Source organism: Pseudophryne corroboree, chromosome 12 (assembly GCF_028390025.1).
Source record: "Pseudophryne corroboree isolate aPseCor3 chromosome 12, aPseCor3.hap2, whole genome shotgun sequence".
Taxonomy (NCBI): Eukaryota; Metazoa; Chordata; class Amphibia; order Anura; family Myobatrachidae; genus Pseudophryne; species Pseudophryne corroboree.
In genome coordinates this window covers 65646448-65661110 of record NC_086455.1, presented here as the reverse complement: position 1 = coordinate 65661110, position 14663 = coordinate 65646448, and the positions used below count along the sequence as shown (strand labels likewise).

Genomic DNA, 14663 nt, shown 5'->3' with positions numbered 1-14663 from the left:
GACTAAGAGGAATGTACAGTAGCTGAGTGGAAGTAGTTAAAAGTTTATCACGGAGGGTCATGTCTGGATGCTGAATCAATGTAAAAGGTGACAGTGCTGTGCAGTGCAGTGGGTGTGCAGTGTCACTGACACTGCACAGCACTCTCACCTTTTACATTGATTCAGTGAGTCACTCAGTTCTGCCAGCCTGTCACTATTGTTAGTGCCGGTGTCCCAACGCGCCGCATTACAGGGAAGTACACACACTAAATAAACTACAGCTCCCAGCATCCCTTAGCGCCAGAGCACTACGACGCTAAGGGCTGCTGGGAGCTGTAATTTATTGAGTGCATCTTCTTCCCTGTAATGCGGCGCATTTGGACACCGGCGCTAACAATAGTGGCTGGCTGCTTGGCTGCTGTGCGAATCTACGGGAGAGCCACTACCAAAGGGAGGACAGCAGCTTAGCTGCTTCCAGGAGGTGAAGCAGGAGAAGCATTAACCGCCCCTCCCACCCACCCACCCCCGTTGCACCCCTGGACCCCCTCCCCCATCCGCGTCTCCCCCGCACCCACCACTCCCCCAACCACAGCACCTACTAGGTGATTCATCGGGCCCTGTGTGCGCTGTTCACGCCGTTGTAAAGGGCTACGGCCCCTTACCTTTGGTCCGTACAATATTTAACCACTCACAAAATTATGATTGAAGGTAATACTACATATAATAAACATATTGCATGCCACAAGGGCGTGCAATGGTTAAGGGGGGGCGTAGCCCCTTACGATGGTGTGAAGAGCGTCCGTAGGGCGCGATGAATCACTTAGTGTGTACATAATTGTGGGACATATGGTTATTCAACTCAATAAGATATCATTATATACTGGGAAAAAAAGAGAACCTGATGGTCACACATTTATGGGACATATGTATGTACAATGCAGTTAATTATTTTTGGTCAAGACACGTTTATTTAAGAAAAATAGATAGTGGGTTGTTCTCGTTCATGCCCCTCGGGGCAATTGTGTCCAATCTGTGGATCCAATAACTTTATTTTTTCCGCAGTGAAAGAGCTCTATCACCCCCACGTGCCGGAGAGGGGATCCAATCAATGAGTTTACAGCGTAATTTCAAAACTTGATGTCATAAGTTGAGAAAGTGGCGTGCGACCGGCTGTTCTGCTGTGCCTGATTCGATAGCTTGATGAATGGAAGTACGATGAGTAGCCATACGATCACGGAATCGTCTAGTAGTCATTCCCACATAGGAGAGGCAACAGGGGCACGTCAATATGTAAATTAAATGGTCCATGTTACAATGTAGTTTCAATCTAATACCGATGGTGTATCCTGTGTGGGGATGTGGAAAAGAAGAACCTGTCAGCATACTCCTACAAGTAACACATCCCGTGCATTTGTAGCAACCCGGTTTCCTCTCATGAAGCCATGTTGTTGAGATGGTCTTCTTTGGGCAGACCATTGGTCTAAGTAGAAATTGCTTCAGATTGGCTTACATATATATTGGGATTGGGATATATATATGTCAATGAATAGGCACTCTATTTATGTATGTGTACCGTGGTGCCTTCCCAATGAGATATACAAGCAAAAGTTCGCTAGGGAGTGGTTGCCATATACCCCCTTACAGAAGCAGGAACCATGTGGCACTCACCAGATTTTTTTAACAGGTCAAATATATTCAAAAAAAGTGAATAGATAAATCCAACATTTCAACAATGCACAGTGGGTTTTATCAAGGTGCTATGCTGTGAACCCAGCATATATGCTTGTATATACGGTATATATATTTTTATATACTGTATATATATATATATATATTGTCGGGATCCCGGCGCACAAGATACCAGCGCCGAAATCCAGACACACGATGGAAAGGCCGATGCCAGAATACTGAAAGAGGACAGGTCGCCAAAGCCGGAATCCCGACCGCCACGATCCCGATTTTACAGACAGCGGACCAGGTAAGTACAGACCGGAGATAGGGGGTTAGGGAGAGTTAGGATTAGGCACCTAAAAGGGAGGTTTAGGGTGGGATAGGGGGAGGATTAGACCTTTTACCAGTCCCTGTCGGGATTTCGCCTGTTGGGATGCAGCTGTTGGTCTCCTCACTACCGGCATCCTGACAGCCAGGATTTGATACCCAACCTGCATATACCTGTCTTTGGGGACTTGCAAGACTTTTCAAGATTTCCTCCAGGTCACAGCTCATGTGCATGCTCAGCCAAATCCTTATATAGCAGGAGAGTTTTCAAAAGGAACCCTGGATTGCTAAATAGTTGTGCAAACTAAATTCATACTGCCATGAAAAGGTGCAATACAGATTTGCAATTTGCACAGAATCAACATAACTCAAGGGGGTCCTGCTGAGAAATGAAACAGCGACAAAAGGAAATGTAATTAACAGTTTATTGTGTTACAGATTTGAGTTTCTATGTGTTGCAGCGTATTTAGTTCTTCAAATCAATGTAATGTTACAGCTAGTTTTACATAGGACACTTATGTGACCTCATTCAGAACCAGTTGTTACTGCACCCTGATGCGATTATTGGTACTTTGCGCATGCGCAGGACCTGTTGTTGCAAATCAGAATCAATGTACAGAATGCCTTACCACGCCTAGTCAGCCTATAACCACAATCACAAAAATATTGCCGAACATGCGCAGTGAGACACAAATGCAATTCACCAATAATCACTCTACGAAAAGATTGGGTTTGCATATAACTGAATCATAGTACACTAAATAAGTCTCATTCTTTAGCAAACACCTAGTGATCCCAGTAAAAATAACGGATGAGGGGGAATTGGGCATTGGATATTGGGCATAAGTCAAGAGGGCGAACAATTACTAAACTGACAATGTGTTTACGCAAAAACTTGAGTAACTTAACCTTTCAATTTGGCCTCCTAATTATGTTATCACAGCTGCCATATAATCCACAGGTCTAAAGCAACTCAGGAAAAATGAACCTTCTGCTACTCTTCGTCACCTCCCTGATCCTGGCAACCGCACATGGCAAGGATAAGAAAGATCACTGTAATTGCCCAAAATGCGGAAAGGAAGAGCCCAATCTATGCAAAGCCAACATGCAGTTTGCAGTTACGCTCTATAACGCCGTCTCTTCCACAACAGCGAAAGCCCCACCAAATATAATGTTTTCCCCATTCAGCATTTCCTCATTCCTTGCTATGTTAGCTATCGGAGCCAAATCGACCACCCGCAACCAGATTCTAGAAGGTTTGACCTTGGATGAAACCCAAGAGGATTTGGCGCTCAATACTGAGTATAAAAACCTCCTGGAAACACTAAGGAAACAGACGGATAAAGTACAAGTTACCTTCGGAAACCGGTTCTTCATGCAGAAATCAACAGATATTGTGCCAAAATATCAGCAAGATGTGACCCGTTACTACAACGCCTCCATGGAGTTTGTCAACTTCAACAACCCGCAAGATGCAGCGTCAGAGATCAACGAATATGTAAGAATGCGGACAGGTGGGAAAGTAAGAGACTTGGTCAGTAACCTGGATCCTTATACAAAACTGGTCCTCGCTGACACTTTGTCCTGTAAAGGTAAGAACATTATAATTATGGAGTGCAGAAGACTTAAGATGGGTACACACCCATACAATTGTCTTCCTATTGACCCGATATCAGATGATTGGGCTGACAATTGTATTGGTGTGTATGTAGGTCTGTTGCAGGTGCATCAGCCAATAAACAGATTATAACACTCCTCCAATGGTCGGGATCAGGAGGTCGCATCTTATGTGCTGTTTAATATTTGTCAGGCTGACCTCCTATTTCTACTACAGTGTGCACAGTAGATCCGGCAAAATCCCAACAGTCGGGATCCCAGCAGTCGAAATACCAATGCTTGGATCTGACACTACTCAATGGGGGTCATTCCGAGTTGATCGCTAGTTGTCATTGTTCACAGCGCAGCGACCAGGCTAAAAATTGGCATTTCTGCACATGCGTATGCACCGCAATGCGCACGCACGACGTATGGGTACAAAGACCTTTGTGGTTTTGCACAGGTTCTAGCGAAGCTTTAAGTCACACGGCACAACGCAAGAAGATTGACAGGAAGGGGGCGTTTCTGGGTGTCAGCTGACTGTTTTCAGGGAGTGCCGGGGGAAACGCAGGCGTGGCTGGGCGAACGCTGGGCGGGTGTGTGGCATCAAAAGCCATCCCTCCATCGTTAGAATCAACGCACATGAAGAGTAAGTGCAGGGCTGGTCTTGTTTTGCACAAAATGTTTTTGCAGGCGTTCTGCTGCACAGGCTTTCGCCCTCCTGCAAAGTGAAAATACACTCCTGGTGGGCGGCGACAATGCGTTTGCACAGCTGCTAAAATCTGCTAGCGAGCGAACAACTCGGAATGACCCCCAGTATGCGGATATCCCAAATATGGCTGGTGAAGAATCCTGACCGCCGGGATCCCAAACAATCGTGTGCAAGGGGAGGGTTAGTTTTAGACTGCGGGAAGGGAGTGTTAGGGGGCCATTGGGGGAAGGTAAGTATACTTGCCTTTCCCTGTTGGGATTCTGAGCACCGGGATGCCGCAGCCGGTATTCTGATCCCAACCTGTGTACAGGGCTCTCAGTGGGCTCACAGGAGGCCAAGCTGGGGACACAGCATTAGGCAGGAGCATTTACCCGTCAAGTCAAGTGATCAAAAAGGTGTGTACTCAGCTTTAGGCAGCTATTTGTTATCCAGCCTGCCCTGAACAGTATTGCCGGCGCCGCTGCTGTGGAGAGGAGGCGAGGGAACACAGGGGAACCTGCCCAGCGCTGCCTAATGTCATGTCTGCAGCGCTGGCACAGCAAGAGGGAGCACTGAAAAGTTAAAACACAGACGTAAGACTCATTGACTCTGCCCCCCCAGCACTGCAGCTCTCCTCACACAAGAGCTGGCCAACAGTGGTGGATGCAGACCGTGCGCCCACAGGACGAATGCGCTGTGTGCAACGCACCGTCTGCCCACACCTAGCACTGACTACAGGCACCAGCAAGCTGCTGGCTGAGAGCACATGCTAGAGCTTGGGTACTATTACTGCCAGCAAGGAACGGGGGCCAGCAGCGGAAGTGCTGTTTGTCCTCCCTCATTCGCTGTAACCAGCCTTCTGCTACTTACATTTTTGAGAGGTTTATTTATTTATATGTAAAAGACAAAAAATTATTTGGGCTGGATTTAAATCACCCATGAGCGCCCGCCGGAAACTATTCAAATGTTGCTGCCGATGGGAACAAGAAGTTCCTTTCAGCTCCCTACCCCTGGAGGTACCCCTGGGACAACTCAAACCCTCTGCTAACAAACAAAAACAGGTCAATATAACAACAGATCTTATGCTTGACGGCATCAGCAAAAATACAATATACAGGGGGTAATTCCAAGTTAATCGCAGCAGGAAATTTCTTAGCAGTTGGGCAAAACCATGTGCACTGCAGGGGAGGCAGATATAACATGGGCAGAAAGAGTTAGATTTGGGTGGGTTATTTTATTTCTGTGCAGGGTAAATACTGGCTGCTTTATTTTTACACTGCAAATTAGATTGCGGATTGAACACACCACACCCAAATCTAACTTTCTCTGCACATGTTATATCTGCCCCCCTGCAGTGCACATGGTTTTGCCCAACTGCTAAAAAAATTCCTGCTGCGATCAACTTGGAATTACCCCCCTAGTGTATAGCTATGCACAGGAAACTTGAGTATATTCAAATTCCTTGCAGATAGAGAAACCCCTTTATGCTTAAGGTCAGTAACACCACTCTTAAGTTCTGTAATAGAGAGGTGCCCACCATAAAATAACTCATTAAAACATGTTGCAGAACTCATTGGGCATTATCTGCATCCTCCTCATGGCAGGGGGATATGTCACCCACAGGAGAGGAGTGGACCAGCCCTGCGACCCTCTTGCCCAGCCCTAGCACCCACTCACCCATTGACTTTAGCTGACTTGATTATATCCTTCATGTTGGCTGCTCCTGATTGAGTGCTGGGGAATTTCTCGGATAGGTCACCTGACACTGCATCAAACCACACCCCCTCAGTGAGGCAAATCTGATAGCTGCCTCCAGGGATGGACTGGGGCCGCTTTTCTCCCCTGCGTGTGCATGTGAAAGGGGGAGTGCGCGCCATGATAGGGGCGTGCGGACACTGGAGGTCATTCCGAGTTGTTCGCTCGCAAGGCGATTTTAGCAGAGTTGCTCACGCTAAGCCGCCGCCTACTGGGAGTGAATCTTAGCATCTTAAAATTGCGAACGAAAGATTCGCAATATTGCGATTACAAACTTCTTAGCAGTTTCAGAGTAGCTTCAGACTTACTCGGCATCTGCGATCAGTTCAGTGCTTGTCGTTCCTGGTTTGACGTCACAAACACACCCAGCGTTCGCCCAGACACTCCCCAGTTTCTCCAGCCACTCCCGCGTTTTTTCCGGAAACGGTAGCGTTTTTTCCCACACGCCCATAAAACGGCCTGTTTCCGCCCAGAAACACCCATTTCCTGTCAATCACACTACGATCGCCTGAGCGAAGAAAAAGCCGTGAGTAAAAATCCTAACTTCATAGCAAATTTACTTGGCGCAGTCGCAGTGCGGACATTGCGCATGCGCACTAAGCGGAAAAACGCTGCGATGCGATGAAATTTACCGAGCGAACAACTCGGAATGAGGGCCCCTGTTCGCAGGGGAGTGCAATCAGTCAGGGGTGCATGGACTTGCGACATGACCCCTAATTCTTAGAAATGGGCACTTAAGGCTGCGAGGGGGGGACCAACCAGAGAGCCGGAAGCTGCGCTGTGCGCAGTCTTCCCTGCTCTCTGTGACCGGATCGGCCCACCAGCCCATCGACCCAAGTGCCAGTTGGGCAGTCCTCCACTGGCTGCCTCCCCTTGTGCCGTGTTTTGCAGCATTTTTGGCCACAGTGCAGCCCCGCTCCAGGCATTTTATGACTATGACAGCGGGAGACTGCATAGACGCCCCACCTCTGCTGTCTCGCTGACAGTCCCTGTATTTCCAGTGGGGTGCTGAGTTTTGACTATAAAACTTAGAAGTTTTTAATATCTTCTTTGTATTATTCTGATAACTTTTATAGTCAAAATCCTATAGAGTACCCCGGAGTATGACAGGTGAGGCTCTGTCACTGGTATATCACTGGTATAGTTACATAAAGAAGTAGTGGTTTTGCTTGTTAGCGGAAATTTAAATAGTTAATAATATTAAGCTGCATAGGGTCAGAGACAGCTGTGAATGACAAATGTTCTCTGTACAGGCTGTGATATCTGATTGGTGCTACTAGTAATATATCTCTTATCATCTCACCAGCAAAATTACAAAATCCCTTCACACAAAATGACATACAATATGAAGACTTCACAGTGAGTCAACAGAAAACAATCCGAGTGCCAATGCTCCACAGAGTAGGCCATTATAAAACTTACAAGGACAAAGATCTTCATGCTGCAGTGGTTGAAGTTCCGATGGCTGGTGACCTCATCCTGCTTCTCATTGTACCGAAAATGGGATATCTTGACAAAGTGGAACAAAAATTGACAACTGAGCTCATAAGAAAATATTTACACAAGACAAGAACCAGGTGAGTGAGAAAATTGCTTACATTATATACTGTATGCTACTATATATTAGAGCAGGGGCTGAAAACCTTTTGTTATCAGTGCACCATCTAAAAATAGGATTTTAATTACCTACCGGTAAATCATTTTCTCGTAGTCCATAAGGGATATTGGGGAGACTTAGTACGATGGGGTATAGACATGGTCCAAAGGAGCCGGTGTATGCTGGTTCCTACCCTCTATGCCCTCTATGCCCCCTGACACAGGCAGTTATAGGTAAAACAGTGCCCGAAGGAGAAAGGACATACTGTATATGAGAGAAGGAACATAATAACAATGGTGGTCATTCCGAGTTGTTCGCTCGTTATTTTTTTTTCGCAATGGAGCGATTAGTCGCTAATGCGCATGCGCAATGTCCGCAGTGCGACTGCGCCAAGTAAATTTGCTATGAAGTTAGTATTTTTACTCACGGCATTACAAGGTTTTTTCTTCGTTCTGGTGATCGTAATGTGATTGACAGGAAGTGGGTGTTTCTGGGCGGAAACTGGCCGTTTTATGGGTGTGTGTGAAAAAACGCTACAGTTTCTGGAAAAAACGCGTGAGTGGCTGGAGAAACGGGAAAGTGTCTGGGCGAACGCTGGGTGTGTTTGTGACGTCAAACCAGGAAGGAAACTGACTGAACTGATCACAATGGCAGAGTAAGTGTCGAGCTACTCAGAAACTGCTAAGAAATTTCTACTCGCAATTTTGCGAATCTTTCGTTCGCAATTTTGCTATGCAAAGATACACTACCAGAGGGCGGCGGCTTAGCGTGTGCAATGCTGCTAAAAGCAGCTTGCGTGCAAACAACTCGGAATGAGGGCCAATGAGTGGTGAGATTTATATACCAGCACACTATTAACATATAACAACCAGCAACGGCTGGTAACAAAAACAGCAACAGCTGAACAGGCAACCACATAAAAGAGAACCTGTAGAAAAGTCAACGCACTGAGGTGGGCACCCAATATTTCTTATGGACTACGAGAAAAGGATTAACCGGTAGGTAATTAAAATCCTGTTTTCTCTAGCATCCATAAGGGATATTGGGGAGACTTTGGGGGTCATTCCGAGTTGATCGTTAGCTGCTGTTGTTCGCAGCGCAGCGATCAGGCCAAAAATCGGCATTTCTGCGCATGCGTATGCACCGCAATGCGCACACACGCCGTACGGGTACAAAGACCTTTGTGGTTTTGCACAGGTACTAGCAAAGCTTTAAGTCGCACGGCACAATGCAAGAAGATTGACATGAAGGGGATGTTTCTGGGTGTCAACTGACCGTTTTCAGGGAGTGTTTGGAAAAACGCAAGCGTGCCGGGGAAAACGCAGGTGTGGCTGGGCGAACGCTGGGCGGGTGTGTGATGTCAAAAGCCAACCCTCAAACGTTAGAATCAATGCACATGAAGAGTAAGTCCAGGGCTGGTCTTGTTTTGCACAAAATGTTTTTGCAGGCGCTTTGCTGCACATGCGTCTGCACTTCTGCAAAGCGAAAATACACTCCCCGGTGGGCGGTGACAATGCCTTTGCATGGCTGCTAAAAACTGCTAGCGAGCGATCAACTCGGAATGATTCCCTTAGTACAATGGGGACGTCCCAAAGCTTCCAGAACGGGTGGGCACGTGCAAAGACTTCTGCAGCACCGCCTGCCCAAACTGGGTATCCTCTTTGACCAGGGTCTCAAACTTCACAAAGGTGTTCTTCCCCGACCAACTCGGCATAGTTGCAAGGCCAAGACTCCACGGGCAGCCGCCCAGGAACAGCTCACCGATCTTTTAGAATGGGCCTTCAGAGACTTAGAAACAGGTAAGGCTGCCGACACATAGGCCTGTTGGATAGTAAGCCTAAGCCAACAAGCAATGGACTGCTTTGAAGAAGGACAACCCTTTTTCTGTGCATCATAGAGCGCGAACAAGGAATCCGTCTTTCTGATCCAAGCAATCTGCTTGACATAGATCTTCAAGGATTGCAAGCGTCTAGTCCTGAGATCCGCTCTGTCCTCATAAAAGACCAAGTATGGACTATTACACAATTATCCCCCCAATTCTGAAACACGTCTAGCAGAAGCTAGGGCCAGTAACATCACCGTCTTCAACATGAAGTATTTGTCTTCTGCCATCATCAGAGGTTCAAACCAGGATGACTGGAGAAATTTCAACACCACTTTCAAATCCCAGGGTGCCGTAGGCGGCACAAAAGGAGGTTGCATGTGGAGTACCCCTTGCAAGAAAGACTGAACTTCTGGCAACAGTGCCAATTTCTTCTGGAAGAAAATGGAGAGAGCTGAAATCTGGACCTTAACAGAACCCAGACGTAAGCCCTTATTCACACCAGCCTGCAGCAAATGTAAGAAATGTCCCAAGTGGAACTCCGCAGATGGATACATGCGTTCCTCGCACAAAAAGACATATCTTCTCCAGGGGTGTCGTACGGTATGCCGGCGCTCGGGCTCCCGGCGACCAGCATACTGGCGCCGGGAGCCCGACCGCCGGCATACCGACAGCGTGGCGAGCGCAAAGGAGCCCCTTGCACGCTCGCTGCGCTCGCCGCGCTGTGGGCATGGTGGCGCGCTACGCGTGCCACACTATTTTATTCTCCCTCCAGGGGGGTCGTGGACCCCCACGAGGGAGAATAGTTGTCGGTATGCCGGGTGTAGGGATTCCGGCGCCGGTATACTGTGCGCCGGGATCCCGACATTCGGCATACAGAAGACCACCCTTCTCCAGATATGATGACAGTGTTTTGACGTCCCAGATTTCCTGGACTAAACCATGGTAACAATAACCTTTTTGGAAAGGCCCTTATGAGCTAGGATGTTCCGCTCAACCTCCATTCCGTCAAACGAAGACGTCGTAAGTCAGGGTAAAGAAAACAGTCCTTGTTGAAGAATATCTCTTCTTAGTGGTAGAAGCCAAGGGTCTTCGACGGACATATCTAGAAGATCCGCGTACCACGCCCTCCGAGGCCAATCCAGGGCAATCAGAATTGCCTGGACTCCTTGAAACGGAATCGGAGGAAACAGGTAGACCAGCCGGTAAGGCCAAGGCAACGTCAGCGTATCTACTGCCCTCGCCTGAGGGTCCCTGGTTCGTGAGCAATACCAGTGAAGCTCCTTCTTGAGTTGAGAAGCCATCATGTCTATCTGTAGGCAGCCCCACCTGTCGATGATCTGCTGAAACACCTGATGGTGGAGCCCCCACTCCCCTGGGTGGAGAACGTAATGACTCAGGAAGTCCGCTTCCCAGTTGTCCACTCCCGGAATGAAGATTGCTGACATTGCTCTTGCATTTCCTTCCGCCAAGAGGAGTATCTTTGACACCTCTCGCATGCAGGCTCTGCTTTTTGTCCCTCCTTGCCGACTGATTTATGCCACTGCTGTGGCGTTGTCCGACTGTACTTGGATCGCGTGATCCTTGAGCAGAGGAGAGGCCTGAAGAAGATCATTGTAGATTGCCCGAAGTTCAAGAAAGTTGATTGGAAGGAGGGCTTCATGGGATGACCACCTGCCCTGGAACTGCACCCCCTGGGTAACAGCTCCCCATCCTCTCAGACTCGTATCCATTGTGAGGAGGATCCAATACTGAATCCTGAAACTCCGGCCTTCCAGGAGATTGGAGGACTGCAGCCATCACAGGAGGGAAATCCTGGCCTGAGGTGACAGCCTTATTATCCGGTGCATCTGTAGATGTGATCAGGACCACTTGCTCGGGAGATCCAATTGAAATGTTCTAGCATGAAACCTCCCAAATTGTTTTGCCTCGTATGAAGCGACCATCTTCCCCAACAATCTTATGCAGACATGGATGGATACTCGAGTAGGTCGGAGCACCATGCAGACCATCTCCTGAAATGTTCTCACCTTGTTCTCCAGGAGGAACATCTTCAGTATCCAGTAACATCCCCAGGAACAGGAGCTGCTGAGTTGGCTCCAGGTAGGACTTCTGTAAATTGAGCATCCACCCATGGTGTGACAGAAGCTGGATATTGCGGTCAATATGGAGCAACAAAAGCTCCCTGGATCTTGCTTTTATCAAAAGATCGTCCAGGTAAGGGACAACATTGACCCCCTGGACCAGGAACTGGAACATCATCTCCGCCATAACCTTTGTGTATACCCTCGGAGTTGCGGACAGGCCGAAGGGCAGTGCCTGGAACTGGTAGTGGTCGTCCAGCAGGGCAAACCTCAGATAAGCCTGAGGAGGTGGCCAAATAGGAAAATAAAGGCAGGCATCCTTGAAATCCAAGGAAACCATTAATTCCTGTTCTTCCAGGCCTACAATCACTGCTCTCAATGATTCCATTTTGAACTTGAAAACCTTTAAGTAAGGGTTCAAGGACTTTTGATTCAAAATGGGCCTTACCGAACCGTCCGGCTTCAGTACCACAAACAGGTTGGAGTAATAACCCCTGCCTCATTGTGGTATTCGTACTGGAACAATGACGTGGGACTGGACCAACTTTTGGATGGCCTGTTGCAACGTAAATTGCGTATCCTCCAATGCTGGTAAGCGTGATTTGAAAATGCATTGGGGAGGAGCACTGTCGACAGGGCCGTCTTAATAGCAGTGTAGGCCCCTGGGCACAGCAATGCACTGGGGCCCCCTACCCATCCTCCAGCGGTAGGGGTGGGGGGTGCTATCAGCAGCAGCTTTGCTGTCCAGCGGGCAGTAGAGGGTGTTCTGTCTTCCGCTCCGTATGTAGGACCTGGAGCAGTAATTTCTGCTAATTACTCCTCTACTGCACAGACAGTGGGAGATGGAGTGGGAGGGAGAACACTAAACTGTAGAAGAGGCATCGGGCTGAATGAAGGGGCCCTAGTACATAACTTCCAGAGTGGTAGGGGGTGTGTAATACGCAGGGGAGGGGTGGATAGTGGAGTGGGCTTAATATTCATAATTTTCCAGTGGGAGGTCAGCTTGCTTGACTGCAGATATCTACAGTTCCTGGAAATAGATTTCTTAGCTTTGAATGCGATAAAAAAAACTAGAGTGTCCCACCTTTCAGGAGGTACTGGAGACTTGGGGATCAGAGTTCAGGAGCCAGAGCAATCTACCGGCAAATTTATAAAACTGCAAACCAGATGTGTGGAGCTGGAGCAGGGACCAGCTGCTTGAAGGCTTATATCTCTGGTTCTGGGCATAGTAGAGACAAGCTGCCAGTGTCCACTGAAAGGGGAGAGTCTCGTCATTTGGAGAATACCCTCAGGAAAACTCTAAGTCAGACAGAACCCGAGATATCTGGCTGGGAAGAGCAATTAACATTCTTGGATGGGGACCACTGCTTCGAAGTCAGATATCTCCGGTTCCCCAGGGCCGATTTTCAAAAATCTGGTACCCCTGGAAATAGGGGACCTTCATCTATCAGCCTAGGGCCCTTAGACTCCTGGGGCCCTTAGGCAAGAGCCCATTGAGCCCATACGAAAAGACGTCCCTGACTGTCTAACTCCAGCTTGTAGCCCTGAGAAATGAGGCTCCTGACCCAGGTATCTTGCCAGGAAACCTCCCAGATGTGGCTGAAGTGACGCAGTCGAGCTCCCATCTCGAGGTTCCCTCAGGGTGGGTTGGGCACCGTCATGATGAGGAGTTAGTGAAAGCAGAACTGGTGCCCTGTTCCTGAGAACCAGTGTTTGCAGGTCTTTTTGTCTTACCTCTGGTGCCTCTATTCGCATTGGAGGCACCCCTGGCCCTAGATCGAAATCTGTTAGACCGAAAGGACTGAACAGGCGGCCCCAGGTAGGAACGCCTAGCCAGCGGGGCCCCAGAGGGGACAAATGTAGATTTCCCTGTAGTGACTTTGGAAATCCACGTATCCAACGCGACCCCAAAGAGCCATTGCCCAGAAAAAAGGGAGGGATTCTACGCTACGCTTGGGTTTTGCATCCACTACCCACGGACGCAACCACAAGGTCCTGCGCACCGACTCTCCCATGGTAGATGTCCTAGCATTATTATTGCCCATTTCCTTAAGCGAGTCACACAAGACGCATGTAGTGTCCTGAATGTGCTGCAGGAAAGTCACCGTAGTGACCAGAGGCATATCCCCGGAGAGGCCCTCCTGAATCTGAGTAGTCCATGTATGAATGGCATGGGTCATCCAGCAACCCGCTATGACTGGCCTTTGCGGTACACCAGCTGCTGTGTAGATAGACTTTAGGGTGTCATCCTGACCCATTCGCACGCAGCGGTTCTTCGCTGCGGTGCGAATGGGTCTGGAATGTGAATGCACGGCGTTCGCATTGCACACCCGCATCATTGCTCGGCGACAGGGGTCACCGGGCAACGACGCTGGTTACAAAGAAAGCAGTTGCAGCAGCGACCGCAAGAAGATTGACAGTAGAAAGGCATTCCGGGGCGTCACCTGTCCGTTTGGCGGGCTGTTATCGGGGATTGGTAAGGAAAACACAGACGTGTCCAGGAGAACGGAGGGTGGATGTCTGACGTCAAAGCTGGCCCCATCAGCACCGAGATCGTCCCACTGGGTAAGTATGTCCAGGGCTAGTCTTGTTTTACGTGAAACTCTTTTAGCATAGCAGGGCTACACAAGCGATCACAGCCCTGCTATGCTAACATACACTCCTCCAAAGGCGGAGATTAGTTTATCGCACCAGCAACAAAAAGTTGCTTGGTGCGATCATCTCGGAATGACCCCCTTAGTGTAGTCTCTATCTTTCTGTCCCCAGGGTACTTCATGGTAAAGGAGCCCGGGGCAGACAGCACCGCCTTTTTTTGACAGTCGAGAGACTGAGACGTCAACTCCCGGGGGCTCTTCCCAGAATTTCCTACCTTCAGCAGCAAATGGAAAAATGTGCAAAAATCTTTTTGATACTTGGTATTTTTTGTCTGGATTTTTCCAGGCTAATTAAATAGGTCATCTAACTCTGCAGAAACAGGGAAAGTGACATTATGCTTGCTTTGTGTAAAGAAAAACGACTGCTGGGATGTAGCGTCCTCTAGAGGGAGCTTTAACACGTCCCGTATAGCCAGAATGAGGGGTTCAATACCCTGAGCAGAAGCGGAATCCCCACTAACGGGATTTAAGTCATCCGCATTCACTT

General features: G+C 48.5%; 1 protein-coding gene across 2 annotated transcripts in view; it reads left to right on the top strand.

Annotated features, from left to right (window-relative positions):
• Positions 1–14663, top strand: part of LOC134980679 (serine protease inhibitor A6-like) — a 91170-nt gene that overhangs the window by 42816 nt on the left and 33691 nt on the right. The window contains exons 2-3 of one of the 2 annotated variants that reach the window (XM_063947600.1): positions 2939–3569; positions 7326–7596. In XM_063947600.1, the coding sequence (XP_063803670.1) occupies positions 2960–3569; positions 7326–7596 (881 nt within the window). In that variant the 5' untranslated portion in view covers positions 2939–2959. Of the gene's footprint in view, positions 1–2920; positions 3570–7325; positions 7597–14663 lie in introns of those variants that run through there. The other variant, XM_063947601.1, reaches the window with a different exon arrangement.